The sequence below is a fragment of the Rhea pennata genome, chromosome 25 (genome assembly GCF_028389875.1).
Source record: "Rhea pennata isolate bPtePen1 chromosome 25, bPtePen1.pri, whole genome shotgun sequence".
Classification (NCBI taxonomy): Eukaryota; Metazoa; Chordata; class Aves; order Rheiformes; family Rheidae; genus Rhea; species Rhea pennata.
In genome coordinates, this window is record NC_084687.1 from 1,942,381 (window position 1) to 1,957,173 (window position 14,793).

A 14,793-nucleotide genomic window follows, 5' to 3' on the forward strand; every position below is an offset into this window, starting at 1 on the left:
AGCTTTAGGATGCTATGAGGAGCCCATGAAATGATGCTCAGGTCCTTGTGAGGAGGCCAGGTCATGGGCTGGGGCATTGCCTCTAACAACCTCTGCAGTGTCTGAACTCAGTGTGGGACTCTACTGCTCACCCTAAATCTGATCTTGCTTGTTCAGCTTTGGAGGGGATGTGATTTTCTTCATTCCATTTTTTTTCCTAATAAAGAAGACTTTTTAAGATGTTCCTGGTTGGTGTGCTCCAGGTCTGGGAACAGGAGTGGTTTGCTCCCTTCCTCTGGCAAGAAGTAAGGGTAAAAACCACCCGTGTTGGTTTCAGTGCTGTGCAGAACAAGCAGCAGTAGGACGTCTCAGTGGTCCATCTGGCAAAACCAAAACAAATGTGTCCTGAGGGCTCCTGAGCAAACTAGCCTGGCTGAGCATTCAGCTTTATGTGACCCATGCCATCATGTTACAGCTTCCCGGGCCCAGTGTGGATGCTGAGTGAGCCCGGGTCTGGAGTTAGCTGGTGGCTGGGCAGTGGCAGAGGGTCCAGACCTCCACTTGTGGGAATGCTCACTTATCAGCATCTCCGGCCCTAGAAAGTGACAGCTGGCTGGCTTGTGTCAGCCCTTCAGGCACTTGTGTATCTCAGTCTGGCGGGTTTAAAATAGCAAATCTCTGAGGCCACACAATAGCTTGGGCTTATATGGGCTCCTGGGGGGGAAGAGGGAGCTGCAGAGGGGGCCATGGCTGTGGCTGCCAAAATAGCAGCTCACAAGTGTTGCATTCCTCACTGGGCGCCGGGCGCATTCCTCCCGGCGCTGCCCGCCTGGGGGTGGGCTCTGGAGCCCCCTTAAAGCCTCCTGCCTCCAAAGAGCATTTCTCAGACGCCTGCCAGCTTCCACTGGGCTCCGTGGGATCTCACCTGCACCCTGTGGGAGAGGTAAGGTGCCAGGCTCGGGAAGAGTGTCTACTCGTGCCGAAAGATGCTCAGTCTCTGCTATAAAAGTGCAGTCATTAAACACCTGGAAGGGATTTGGCTTGGAGTTACTGGCCCTGTTCAGCTGCTTCCACTTTGATGACTGTCTTTCTGCCACAAAGGCATTCCTCCAGATAAAGCATCAGGATCCTCTTCAGTGAGTTTGTGTTTGCAATGTATCTGGCTCCATTTGAGTTACCGCTGGTTCATGCCAAGGTGACTGAGAAGAATCCTGACTGCTGTGGTTCTGGAGTCACCTGATAAAGCTCCCTATTCCCTGTGTCTTTGGGTGGGATAAGATGGATGTGATGACTGTGTCAGCGACTGGTGGCCAATCTGGCCCTTGGCTCTCTCGCAGCCAGCAGGGAGTATTAGAGGTATAACATTAGTTTTTCTCATGTATCTCCTTAACATTCCTGTTTTTGCTGCTGTTTATCAATAATTGCTCTGTGGGGATCTGGTGATACATGAAAGGGGATGTGAAGGGAAGTGTAGAAACATATTTTCACAAATGCGTGTTTGTAATATGCTGGTTAGGAGGTCTGCAGTGTTTCTCCATTCTTGTGGCCTGACAGAATCATAGCAAGTCTTAGACGCTTAGGACTAAGACTCAGATCTGTTACAGAGAAGGGAAAGCCTGGAGCAATGACGAGAATGAATCCTGACATCATTTGTCTCCAGAAAACATTGTCTGAGTCATTGCTCTGAAGTGAGATTTGACAGAGCTCTATGAGCTACACAGTGTGCAAAGGCACTTACATTGTAATGCATCTTTTCTGCGCCCGTGGATTCCTGTTGTGGATTCAGGCAGTCAGCATCTTTAGTAAGTGATCATAAAGCCTGTCCCACCTATCATGAGTAATAAATGCTGAACAGATGTAGCCAGGACCAGTTGCTCCCAGACATCTGATAAGAGGAGATGCGAAGCGGAGCTGCTCTGGTAACAGGTGGTTTAGCACATGGAAGTTATTTCTAGAACTGCCTTAAACTGTCCTGCTGCATCTCAACTTTGCCTAGGTTTGGCATGAATGCAAGTAGTGGTGAGACTGTGCAGAGGCTCTGGTCAATACTCAGAAATGGTCTGCTGAGCCAACAACCGGAAGCTGATGGGATGGTTGGCCTGCACAAAGCTGGTGATGCAGCATCAGGGGGAACTTGGACAGAGATGGGATGATGAGCAGAAATGATGTTGAAGTCCACCTGAACATGGCTGGGAAGGACACAGAGGTGCTGGGAAGAGGAACATCGTCATTTCTACCTTTCTAGCTACACTCCTCAAAAAAATTATTAGCCCTACTGCTAGATCAGGTTGTGAGTGACTCCCACTTCAGCTAAATCTGGAGTGATTTAACAGTGTCTGTTAAATCAGCTTCTGTTACGAGCACTGTCTCTTTTCCTATACATTTTGTGATGCTTTTGCAAGATTAGACCTCATCTTTAGTAAATGCCATGCTGGATCCTAGGATTTGGAAAGAATTAAATTCTGAATAGGTTAAGGTGTGCCCTTGCTTAATGCAAAGCCCAGATGGAATGGAGGAGAGAGGATTTAAGGTGCTTGAGATCTTACTAAAAGATGTAACTGTCATTTCTGTGACAGTTTGTGGCTGAGGAGCCTGCAAGGTGCTTTTCTGTCCTTGCATAAGAGGAAGCAAAGGTATGGGAGGAAGTCATAACTAATCCAGTGTCCTTCAGCAGCTCAGCAACAGAGCCAAAAACAGGATAATGATGCTACTGCAGAGTCCAGGTCGCTCTTTCCAGAGCTCTCTCTGCTCTCAAAGGGCTGGACTGGGAGGTTTCACTGAGATCTCATGTTGTTGCTTTTGCAGGCCTGTAAATTTGAGATAACAGGATGTCCCTGCAATCTCTGTATCCTAACAAAGCTAAGAATAGCCAGGAAGCAAAACAAGCTGAACTTTATAATTGAGTTCTTTTCCCATGCCCTGAGCAAATATAACACCCTGAGATCACTCTGGCGAGGGGTGCTACGTGTCCTGGACATGGCTCCTGACCAGAGTTATCAGTGTTGTATGAGGCTGTGCCTAATCTCCTGGTTCTTATTTGAGGTAAGCTGTGATCCTGGGACAGGAGGGAAGGGAAAGGGGGCCTTATCTCAGTTGAAATACTGCAGCACCCAGCCTGGCTGGGGATAGCTCACAGCTGGCAGTGGGAAATACTTTGGAGAGGCACAGCATCTCTGTGTTCGTGTCTCAGCTGCTGAAGGACAGGCTGTGATTGTCCTTATCTCAGCTCCTAACACTCACTCTTTCCAATCTGCCTTGAATTCTGCTAGATAACCAAGCATGTCGGATTCTGAAGAGATTGTCGAAGAATATGAACAGTAAGTGCTGCATTTTTAAACACATTTTTTTCCTCTCTTCCTTATTTCTGTCTTTCCGCAGGGTTGCAGCATTCCTTGTAGGTGCTCTTTCATGGTGCATCAGCTCTGGTTGTTACTCCACACCACTTGGAGCAGGCATCCATGGTGAAAGCACTTGGAGAGCCTTTCCTGTGCCTTTCTGCACCACTGCCACAATAGTGTTGAGATGTACAGCAGTGGCAAGGCTGTTTTGCATTAGGATCTGTACGAACACATACATGGCAAGGGGACAGTCCATGCACTAAAAATGATGCCATCTAAATTGGTGATACAAAGCTGGGAAAAGGACAGGTTTATCAATCTGCTGCTGATGGGTGTCCTAGTGCCACCCCAGAGCATCCCGTCATGAGGCCTGAGTTTGAGAACAGTGAGGGCTGCTGGGTAGAGGAAGCTGGGTGGGGGCTGCTGCGACATAAAGCACGAGAACGCACTACATGCACCTGGGGCAGAAGGAGCTCCATATCTGAGCTATGTGGCTATAGGCGCCAGCCTGAACAAAGCTCCTGGTTTTCTCATCTGCCAGCCCCAAAAGTAGATTTGAATCCTTTGCTTGCATTTGGATGCCCCCGTTGCCTCCTATATCTCGGTAGTGGGTCTGTCCCTTATGTCTTGTATTCCTGTGCGCACCCAGGGACGGACTGTGCAACTCACCCAAAGTCAGGAAAGGAGTCTGGGGCAAAGGTAGGACATGAGATACCTGTGTCCAGAGTTGCAGTCCGTGGTCACTTGATCTTCTCAGCAAGTTAATGCTGCAAAACAGTGTTGTGCTCTGACCAGTGTAAAAGTGTAAGTTGAGTACTTCAGCTCCTAACATCCTAGCCTGCAGGATGATCTAGGTCTTTTCCTGTCCCCACTGGCACATTACTGTATGCAACACACCAATCTGCCACATTTTCATTGCCTGTTTCTGTGAAAAAGGGGAGCCACCCTTGAGGGAATTCAAATTTGGACTACTGATTGACATGTTCATCTCATTGCAGCTGATCAATTTAACTCAGTGGATCAATTTAACTTTGCATCATGCTTTGCAGGGAGCAGGAAGGTAAGAGGATGTGGAGCATCTGCAGCCACATGGAGACTGAAACCGAGAAACGATCAGAGCAACTTCAATAACTAGCACATTCTTTCCCTTCTCTCTCCCCTGCGCATATGTGCTCTGTGAAGAGGAATACATCGAAGAAGGTAGGTGTTTCACTGGCTGTTACAAGGACCAAGAGACTGTTGCTGTTGATTCAGTCTTTTGCTTGAGTGGTTTGTAGTGGTAAGTTGCTTGACTGCAATGGGTAAATCATGACCAGAAAAGGCCTATGAAACCATGCTCCAGATAGTTCCCACTGATGTTTCAGGTGGAGAAAAACTAGCTCTAATTTTTCTCAGGACCTATTTCATCAGAGAGAGGCCTTGACTCAAAACCCAGATCTGAACAGGGAAAGGGAGGCGGGAGGAAATGCTGGACTCAGATTTTTGCTGCTCATTCCTAAATGCAACCTGATGAAAGCACAGTAACACACCTAAAGCTGGAGCGTCAGCTGAATTTATATTAATTATGTTGGAGCACAAACTTCCAACTGCTTCAGTCTGATGAAGAAGCAAACCTCACTGTGCTTTCAGCAGCTATGGGATTTCAGCTGGGCTGAGGTTGCATTGTAGGCCTTGCTGAGGAAAGCTCTTACTGCTTCAGAGCCCTGCAAGATGGCCTGGGCTACTGCACAGCAAAATATCCTGAATATTAAAAGCAAAAAAGCAGCACAAGAGAGAAATCAATGCAGTACTAGAGTCCTCATCTAATTGCACACCATTGCTAGACCCCACAGCTTTATGGCATCTGACTAACTTCACTTATTTCTTTCACTCCTCCCTGGCTGAGAAGAGGAAGAATGGATAGAGGAAGAAGACGGTAGTTATTACACCTTTCTTTACTTCATTTCTCTGCTGATGTTACAAATATGTTGTGGGTTGTTGTGTCTTTTTGCCTTTCCCTGGTTGGGAAATGGTTTTCTTTCATTCTTCCACTTCTCTGTGTTGCTTGTTGTGTTCCCCCCTTCATGCAGTGCTGTGCTATGCATATCTGCTTCAGTTTCTGTGGTTTCTACTTTTCATTCATGGAGCAAACGTGCCCATGGTTTATTGCCTTCTTTCTTTTTCTTTCTCTTGGGCTATGGGACCACAAATTCTTCAGGGCCTTCCAGGACCTGGGAGTCCCAGCATTGCTCTGATTCTGATGGATGACTCTTGTGGGGATACTGCTCCCTCCAGTGGAAAAGATGCTCCACTGGCATCATAAATAAGACAGAGCAGCTGAAGGCACCTTCTGTAATGTCATCTGGGCTTGTTCTTTACTGGGAGCAATAGAAATCACTCCTAGCCTGCCCTGGGGTCTAAGAAAGAGGGTATTTTGACTTAGTATCTCTGTATAGTGCGGATTTCTGCAAGAGTAGTCCCGGACGGTGTCTGGTCCTTTCATTCTGCATTGCCTGAGAGTGTGGCAGTGCAGAGGCTCACATATGGTAGGAGAGGGAATGAGGGACTAACCAGGAGGTGAATATAAATTCTTTTTTTTTCCCTACCTAAGCAGACAGACCAGCCCATGAGTTAGCTTTCCTTTGCTTTCTGAACTGCTTTTTTTTTTCTTTTTTTCTTTTTTCTCCTATGGTTACCTCTCCTTCTGAGCCTCTCTCCTGGTTTTGCTGTGGTTGGCTCAGTGCAGCAGGATGTCCTGTTATTTGGGTCTGTAGGGAGTCAGAGGGAGCTCCAGCTGTTGGACTCACACTGCCTGTTATCCCACAGATCAGGAAGAACAGGTAGAGGAAGTGGAAGAGGAAACTGAAGAAACCAAGGAAGAAGGTACGTGGTGGCCTCATTATTGAGCTTCCATAACTCAGCTGGCTCCAGCCATCTGCTCTGCTTTGGTGGGGTGCTGGCTCTTCCTCTTGTGCTGCAGAGCATGGGGTGAGATGCTCCAGTGTTGCTTGTGACAGCAAGTCAACATCAGACCCAGCTTCGCTTTCCCCCTTATCTGTGGCTTCCCATAAATGGGTGACAAAGCTGAGCTGCCCTTTCCTGATCTTACCACATGCTGAGACCCTTGGGTGTGCAAGCATGAGGATAACAGTGTTTTCTGCTTGTTGTTAACCTGTTTCCAAAACAGTCGTGTCCAGCACACTGAAATAATGCCAAAAAAAGAGTTCCACCAAGAGGTCCATTTTGCCTCAAAGTGAGGAATCCACTGAATGGTGTCATGCCTTGATGTGTCTAACCATCCAAAGAGTTTTGGACTTCATGAGACTTATTTGGGGTAGTCTGGATTGTCTGATATACATCCTTGAATGGAAAATTCTGATGGAGTATTGGATCAGATCTGAGCTGTGGGGAAGGCAAGATGCTGGGACCCCTCCATGCTGGATGGGGATGTGGTTTTACTTGCCTGTGGATGCTATGATTGTATTCTCCCTGTTGCTTTTGAAACAGAACAAGAAGATGAAAATAAAGCACCAGGAGAAGGTAAAGCAGGATAGAGAAAGGATCATTTTTGGCCAGTTCAGTCCTGATCCCAAACCCACAAGATGCTAGCCCCTTATCATGGGGATTTTCAGTGTCAAATCGAGCTGCTGCTGACAATAGAGAACCTGAGGTAAATGCAGTACAGCTGTCCTTGGCTCCTTCCTCTGCTGGTGCTGAAAGGCAGCAGGAGGCCTGCAGGAGACAAATGTGAGAGCTTTGGGCTGCCTAGGTAAGAAATTCACCAAAAATAAAGAAGGAAAGGGCAGTACTCCTACTTTCCCAGCATGAGTTTTTGCAAGGTGCATCTATTTTCCTTCTGGAGAGGATTTAGGGTGCTCTCAGCCTGTTTGGGGGACCATAATGTATGTAAAGGATCTACTCTAGCTCCGCTCATCCTGGAGCCCCTCAGCCCTCTTGCTCAGCTTCCTCAGGGCCTTGCTGAGGCCAGCTCTGCCCTTGCACCTTGATTTGTGGTCCTGGCACCTGGACTGCCTCCCACTGCAGCCATGCAGATCCGCTCCAAGGCCCTGGGTTCCTTGATGGGTTTTCCAACGGGTATACGCATGGTCATGGGGCAGAGGGGAACAGCCTAGCTGAACCACACTGCTTCCCTGCTTGGGCTGGATGGACAGCAGTACTGGACCCCTGGAGCCAGAGCATCATGCTTTCCACAGGTGGAGAGGGGGACAGAGAGCAGGAGCCTGGGGAAGGTAAAGTATCCACCCTCATTCCTCTGGAGAGTAGTGGGGAGAGGGAGTGTCTCTACACCTGTGTAAGGGGGTACCTGCCACTGTCAGGCTCCCCATCCATCACGTAGGTCCTCTTTTTGGTCTGGCACCTCCCCTAGTGGGCAGCTGAGGAAGAAGAGCTCACCTGGAACAGGGAAGGCGCAGCCAAACACAGGCTGGTGTCACTGTTGCCTTCCTGCCTGGGGCTGATCCCTGAGAGATCACGAGTCACAGGGTCACTGGGGTTTTCACTTGCAGTGGGGACAGCCATGTCCATGCAAGGAGGCTGGGAGAGAAACCAAGCAAGCCACTGGCATGCTGGGATGCTCACACACATTGCCTCGAACTGGGTCTGTGCTAGCTTACCCAGATGGAGCAGGCAGTCAAGAATCTGAACAAGAATGGACGCAGCTTGCGGGATTCTGCTGCCAGGTGGAATGGGTCCTGTTTATCATGTGCCCTGCAACATTGCCTATTCTTAGGAGAGAGGATGCTCTGAATACCCCTCAGCTCAGTGGGGATCATCAGTGGGTGTCTCAGAATTTGGCATGTTTCTCATAGCTGGATACTCTGTACATGCCTCTCCACTGGAGGACAATCTGTCACACAGCCTGTGCTGCCGGGAAAGAGGTAGCTTGGCTCAGTTTTATGGACTTTGGGTTGAGATGTGAAAGCAAATGCCTCTGTTCTACTAATGCTCTCTTTTTGTCTGGTTCCTGTGGACTTGCAGGTGAATTGAAGCCAAAGCCCAAGTAAGTGTTGGTACATTTTCTGTGGTTCCAAGTATGAATTATGAATTGTCTGGTGCCAGGCTAGGAGCTCTGTGTGATGTGCATGTAGCTGAGATCTGTGGGATATTGAGGCCTCAGAAGCATGAAAGTAGAGAGGAACTGGGTCATAGGTAGAAAAAGGAAGAAGAACAGATAGGCAAACAGAGAATATGAAAGGAATCCTGAGAATGTATCACAACTGGCACCTTTGAAGCATTTTGTGTGTTTCTTGGAGGAGGTGCAGCGATTGTCTGACTCTGCAGCTGGAAAACACTTGTGTGCTTCTCTCTGCACCCTTGGGTACTTAGTCCTCAGTATAGCCAAGGTCTTTCCTCCCCATTATACTCCCAGCCATAGTTGCAGTGGGGTAGGGCTTTGCAGAAGAACCAGCATCCCTGAAACAGGATCATGTGGCTGAAGGAAAGGAGCCGTGAGACATTCCTAGGAACCTAAGATGTCCTCACAGAGCATCTGGATGCTGCAGTTTGGGAAGCAGATCTGTCCTCAACTGTGATCTCATACCCTGGTGTCTTTATGTGCCCCTGCTGTGGATCTCCTGCCCTCCCTCAATCCCATAGGAGATGAGAGGATGGGTACCAGTGCTGTGTGTCAGGTTATGCTGGAGCACAGAATTCCTCCACACTCTTTTGGGTAAACAATATGGGTGGCTGCCAGCCCTGGGGTGCCTAGCAAAGAGATACGGCCAACAAACTTGTCCGCTGCTTGCGGAGTTATTCCAGCTATGTTATTCCATGCACTTGGAGTGCTTCCCAGGAATGACAGAGGTCTTCTTCCTAGGCTATCTAGCTGGCAGCCTCTAGGTAGCAGCATTATACTTCACTGTCCTCAAAATATGCTCATTCTTCATCTCTGGGGGCAGTGAAGCTCAGAGATCTAGGCTAGTTGAATCAGTGTACACATGAAAGGTCCATCCTGCCCCAGGTCATCTGGCTCACTGTCCTCCTGCTAACCTTCGATTGCAGGCTTTTCATGCCAAACCTGGTGCCCCCTAAAATCCCAGATGGGGAGAGAGTGGATTTTGACGTGAGTAGTATGCCCATGGGGTGTTCCTCTCTTATCCTTCCTCCACACCGTGCCCAGCAGCTCTTGCAGCTCCTGGAGGGTATTATTCATGTGAATATCACAATCACTGCTTTTCTCTGTCTGGTACAGGATATCCACCGCAAGCGCATGGAGAAGGACCTGAATGAACTACAGGCCCTCATCGAAGCCCACTTTGAGAGTAGGAAGAAGGAGGAAGAGGAGCTAATCTCCCTCAAAGATAGGATTGTATGTTTGCAGCTCTGTACCTTTATTACTATTGTCACCCACTCCCCAGTGGGCAAAGAGGCATGATTGCTTCCCCACAGCCCCTAGAGCAAGACCTGAGGCATCCTATGACCCTGCAAGAGATGACCTGAGGTCTGAGCCAGATCTTTGTGTTTCAGTGCCAGGAATGTCCCTTGTCTGGCTAATGCAATGCTGCAGGCCTACCCTAGAGGCACCTTCCATGGTGGACTGCAGTCCATGCACTCCCCTGGAAGAAGTGGAAGAGGAGATCTGCCCTTGGGGCTCACAGATCCCTGGCTTTTGGGGTCAGAGATATATTCCTAGGGACAAAGAGGATGTAAATTCACTGGCATGCCCTCTGCTTCCACAGGAACAACGACGAGCAGAAAGAGCCGAGCAGCAGCGGATTCGCAGTGAGAGGGAGAAGGAGCGTCAAGCCCGCATGGCTGTGAGTTTCTCTCCTGGGGCCAGGGAGGATTGACTGCACCCCTGAGGCTGGTGTTGCCCTTCACCAGCCCTCTCTGGAGCAGCTGTCATTCCCTATTCCTGTGCTGTGGCAATGCTGTCTTGTTGAGCATCTCAGTGCATCCAACCCTGCTGCAGGAGCTCCTCCAGCATCCCTAGGGCTTGACCTGGCAAGCCACTTTGCATAGCCATGACCTGTGCTGAGGAGAGTGGGACTGTGTAAGTGGCCATAAGGGAGACTGAAATCCACTGCAGAAACAGCAGCTGTGTGTCAGCATCCTTCTGAGTCAGGAGATCAGGAGTGGGGTCACACACGGGCTGCTCCAGCTGCAGCAGTAATCTCTAACCATGGGAATGGGCTGCTCAGCTTGGGGAGTGGCGTTCTGTAGTTTTGGTCAGTGTCATTAGTCTGCCAGCACACGCAGCCTGCTCAAGCCTTCCTCTCCACAGCTGGCCTCATAGCACAAGCACAGCCCTGGAGCACACAGGAGCATAAGCTGTCAGGTTGCATGCAAGCCAGTACCCCTGTCTGTGAGGTCTCTGCCCATCCTCTCCTAATCCACCTCTAACCTTGGCAGGAAGAGAAAGCTCGCAAAGAGGAAGAGGAGGCCAGAAAGAGGGCTGAAGAAGAAGCCCGGAAGAAGAAAGCTTTCTCCAACATGCTACATTTCGGAGGCTACATGCAGAAGGTTTGATTCTGCCCTGGGGCGCTTTACATGAAGCTGCTGGTGTCCTCAGGAAGGGTTTAACTGTGGGCTGGCCACACTTGTTCAGCTCTTCCACTCCTGGTGGATCGTGGTTTCTATAAGCTGAAGAAGGCAAACTACTGCAGTGAGGTCACAGCAGTGGACAGAAGGCCTAATTGAGTTTAGCGCTCTGCTTTGCAGATGCCAGCCAAGCCCACACACTGGGGGAGTTCAGCTTTGCCCCCAGAGGTAGGGAAGAGGTGCAAAGGGGCAGGAGAAAGCAGGAGTAGGCAGAAAGGTAACTTAAGGGCCAGATGTGTTGTGAGGGGTTGTCTTGTCCAGTGTTGCCAAAATTTCCTTGAAGAATTCATGTGCTTCTCGTGTCCCAAAAGCAGAGGGCACTGGAGGCCAAAGCAAGGGATGGGCTTTGGGGTAGGGCCAGGGATGGGCAGGGGGAGCTGGGGCCAGGCAAGGAGGGAGAAGGAATGACTAGACAGATTTTCTTCCTTGTGATCAGCTGATGGTTTCTTCAGACAGAGAAAAAGGGTGGGAAGAAGCAAACAGAGCGGGAGAAGAAGAAGAAGATCCTCAGTGAACGTCGGAAGCCCCTGAACATTGACCACCTCAATGAAGACAAGCTAAGGTGAGGATGAGCTGCAGGAGGGGCATCCAAGACAAGGCCCACCTGCTCCAACTTCCACCTCTTGGAGCGCCACCCAAGCGCATGGGTGTGCTGTCATGGACTCTCAGTTTGGACCACAGGGCTGTAACACAGCTGAGCGATGGGCCACAAAATCCCAACTGAGGCATCAGCACCCATGGCTCTGCAGGGCTACATATGCTGGGCTGCTGCTGATAGTGCTGGCCATCAGAGGGAGCCACATCACATGCATGGGACGTGCATGTCCTGACCTCACCCATGGCTCAGCACATGCGTGGCACTGGCATTACCTCTTGCCAACACCTCCCTGGCTGGTCAAGGAGCCTGCAAAAAGACCTGTCCTGGGGGAGGAGGCTAGATGGTTCATGCCATGCAAGGAGTGGCATCCCTACCCTGTCCTCCTACAGTGACCTACTATGTGCCATGTCCCTTTTTTGCACTCATATCAGCCAGCTCTTCCCACAGAGAAAAGGCTAAGGAGCTGTGGCAAAACATCCGTGATCTGGAGGCGGAGAAATTTGACCTGCAGGAAAAGTTCAAGCGGCAGAAATATGAGGTGAGCTGCAAAGCCATCCCTGAGCTTGCCCTTTCAATGCCTGTCTCATCCATCTGTTTGCTTTCCTATTTGGGAGATGAAGTGGGTCATTTGGCTGATGGTGTTGTTACAGAAAAGCTACCTGCATTAGAAAAAAGGGCCTGTTCTTTCCTTCAGAAGGGGTAGAAAATGCCTCAGAGGCTCTGCACCATCAAGAAGTGAGACACATTGGCCTCTCTTTTGGACATAACCCAGGATCGAACTCAGTCTTCCCAAAATTCCACCTCAGCAGTTGCAAACCGTGTGCCTCCACGTCCTAGCAAGGCTGATCACAAAGCTAGGAAATGCTGGAGGATGTCTGGGAGTCTTGGGGGTGAGGAAATAACCTCCATTCAACCCCCGCCCTGTAAAGCCAGGGCTCACAGCTTCTGAGATGGGCTGCATGGTGGCCTGGTGGGTTCTCAGCTCCTGGGGATACATGCCCTCACACTGTGATGGGCTTCCCACTGCATTGATACACTGTACTGCATTTACCTTAAATAAGCAGTACTCTAGTAGTCTAGTAGTCTAGTACTCAGCTCTGCCTCAGCTTCATGTATGGCAGTGCCTGAGGCTTCGCATTCTGGCTTTGACCCAGCAGTAGTGGATGGGGCTTGTGGCTGCCCAAGCTAAACCCTATGCAGCCAAACAAGAACTGCTAGGGAAAGGAAAGAGCAGTGGTCCACCTTCACCCCAATCCCTGTCCCCAGCTGGACATGAGGCATCCTACCAGGTTTCACCATCCACCTGTGTTTCTCTTGCAGATCAATGTTCTCCGAAACCGTGTTAATGATCACCAGAAGGTGTAAGTAACTGGGCAGGCCAAGTATCCTTCCTCCCTTCTTCCTGCCCTTCCAGGTGCCCTACTGTGCTTGTCACAAGTCCCTCCCTGTCTTTCTCCTGGTGTCTATCACTCTAGCAGACCCTTCTGCTTTTCTTTCTGCTCCTGCCAGTGGTCCCACTGGTATCTGCTGTTCATGGACCTGCAGGTCTGGTCCAGCAGCCTTGGTCTATGCTGCTCTGCTCCCTTTGAGGCACCCATTGCCTCCTACCTCCATCAGCTTCTCCCTCCAGGTTTTGGTTAGGGATGAATCCCATGCAGAGACCTCTGTCTCTGCAGGAAGCTCTGGTATGGAGCCTCGTGTCCTTTAGAGGACTTGCTAGCCTGCACCAGTCCCTGGTGGCTCTGCCCAGTGTCTCAGAGAAGACACTGGAGAGCCTACCTTGTATGGGAAGGGAAATCTCTTGGGCTGTTGGAGCAGCGCAGCTCTGCAAGGAGAGGGAGCCTGTCTCTGTGTCCCTTGCATAGGATTTGGGGGCCTTCATAGCACTCTCAGGGCAGAGGCATGTCAGTCTCAGCATCCCCTTACCCTCGGGAACACCATGCTGCTCTCACAACCTCATCCTGCCCTGTCCTCTCAGATGACATGTGCTTAGTCTGCACTGTTTGCCAGTTAGCAGTTTCCCTCCTGCTTACACCAAGTCTCTCTTCTTTTCTACCCTAACATGGCCTGTTCCTGCAGTAAAGGGTGAGTACAGGCAACTTCTGAGTGCTGTGTTTCTCCCACTGCAAGTGAGCTGCATGGACACACAGGGCTAAAATGAATTTAGAAGTAGATCTGAGGGGAGGAGGCAGTCCTGGTGATCAGCAGGTAGAGCATTTTATCTTGGGATAAAATGTCTGGCCAGAAACGTTCTTTACCAACCATCTGAGCCACCTCCTCCTCCTCTCTGCTGATCTGTGTGCAGAGAACCAGCTGTTTCGCTGATGCTGGTTAAGCAGAGTCGTGCAGTGGGCAGTGCGTCTTGGCTAACACACTCTCACAGCTTCCGGTTCTTGAGAGAGAGATTGTGCAGTTGTTGTTATCTCTATGTAGCCAAAGATCTAAATCCTTCATTTCTTCTCTGAACAATCCTTAAGAGGGAGGAACATGGGAAGGGTATCAGGGATATTTAGAAATACCTGGTGAAATGCATGAGCTTGCTCTCATACAGTCCCAGAGCACAGTCCGATCTGGGTCCTAAGGCCTGACCTGAGGAAGATGCTACTGAAGACCTCCTTCTCTGATAGGCAGTGAGCATCAACCAGAGAAGACTGGTCCCATGATACCCTTTGCAGGGACTCCAGTTCTTCTCAGATGGAGCCTTCCTCTTCTCTCCTTTCACATTCACTAATGCCTTTCTGCACATGCCTTTCTGCTTCCCTTCCAGGTCAAAGGCTGCCCGTGGGAAGACCATGGTTGGTGGCCGGTGGAAATAGATGACTTAGAAGGCAAAGGTGAGGCTCAGCCATGGAGAGGCATATTGCCTTTTGGTCAACCAGCTGGTTTCCCTAGGTCATGGAGCCTGCCTCTATCTCTCCCCGGCCATAAAACTGCATAGTGCTTACAAGGACCTTGCTGCAGGTGCACCACTGTCTATGGTCCTTTGTGAGGTGTTGTTTCTCATTTCCACACCCCTAGATGATGTTGTGTCTGTAAATAAAGAAGAATGGTGAGGGGGTATTGTCTCCATGTTCAAGCTCTGAGTGTAGAGGAAACAGGCATCAGACAATCCTAGCAGTGCTCTACTGAGCAAGCACAATTTCAGACCCGCCCCCCCCCCAGTGCTGGAGTACAAGGACATTCAGTGACCATTGGAGCATTTCAGCAGACTTCCTGAGTAACATGTCCCCTTGCCTTGCAGCCTCTCACATCTGAATTTCTTGGGAGGTTTCTGTAACAGACCTCAGTGGTCTGACCTGCTTGTTCTGCGGCAGTCTGGGGTAATCCTAGTTATGGCCA

At 49.9% G+C, this 14,793-nt stretch overlaps 1 protein-coding gene across 7 annotated transcripts; it reads left to right on the forward strand.

Moving 5' to 3' along the window:
- The first annotated feature begins 849 nt into the window (after positions 1 to 849).
- TNNT2 (troponin T2, cardiac type) lies at positions 850 to 14,512 on the forward strand. Of its 7 annotated transcripts, XM_062594866.1 has the most exons (18): positions 850 to 922; positions 3,249 to 3,296; positions 4,367 to 4,377; positions 4,500 to 4,517; positions 5,203 to 5,232; positions 6,123 to 6,179; positions 6,804 to 6,836; positions 7,511 to 7,546; positions 8,295 to 8,316; positions 9,318 to 9,378; positions 9,508 to 9,624; positions 9,995 to 10,072; positions 10,668 to 10,778; positions 11,309 to 11,418; positions 11,902 to 11,992; positions 12,775 to 12,815; positions 13,534 to 13,539; positions 14,222 to 14,512. In XM_062594866.1, exons 2-18 carry the CDS (start codon positions 3,259 to 3,261, stop codon positions 14,268 to 14,270), a joined length of 909 nt encoding a protein of 302 aa, XP_062450850.1. In that variant the 5' UTR covers positions 850 to 922; positions 3,249 to 3,258; the 3' UTR covers positions 14,271 to 14,512. The 7 variants fall into 7 exon arrangements, with proteins under 7 accessions (XP_062450850.1, XP_062450847.1, XP_062450848.1 ...); XM_062594863.1 differs by lacking the exons at positions 850 to 922; positions 3,249 to 3,296; positions 4,367 to 4,377 and adding an exon at positions 8,126 to 8,194 and having other exon boundaries at positions 4,420 to 4,517; positions 5,206 to 5,232; positions 7,469 to 7,546; positions 12,775 to 14,512; XM_062594864.1 differs by lacking the exons at positions 850 to 922; positions 3,249 to 3,296; positions 4,367 to 4,377 and adding an exon at positions 8,126 to 8,194 and having other exon boundaries at positions 4,420 to 4,517; positions 5,206 to 5,232; positions 7,472 to 7,546; positions 12,775 to 14,512.
- Positions 14,513 to 14,793: the final 281 nt, after the last annotated feature.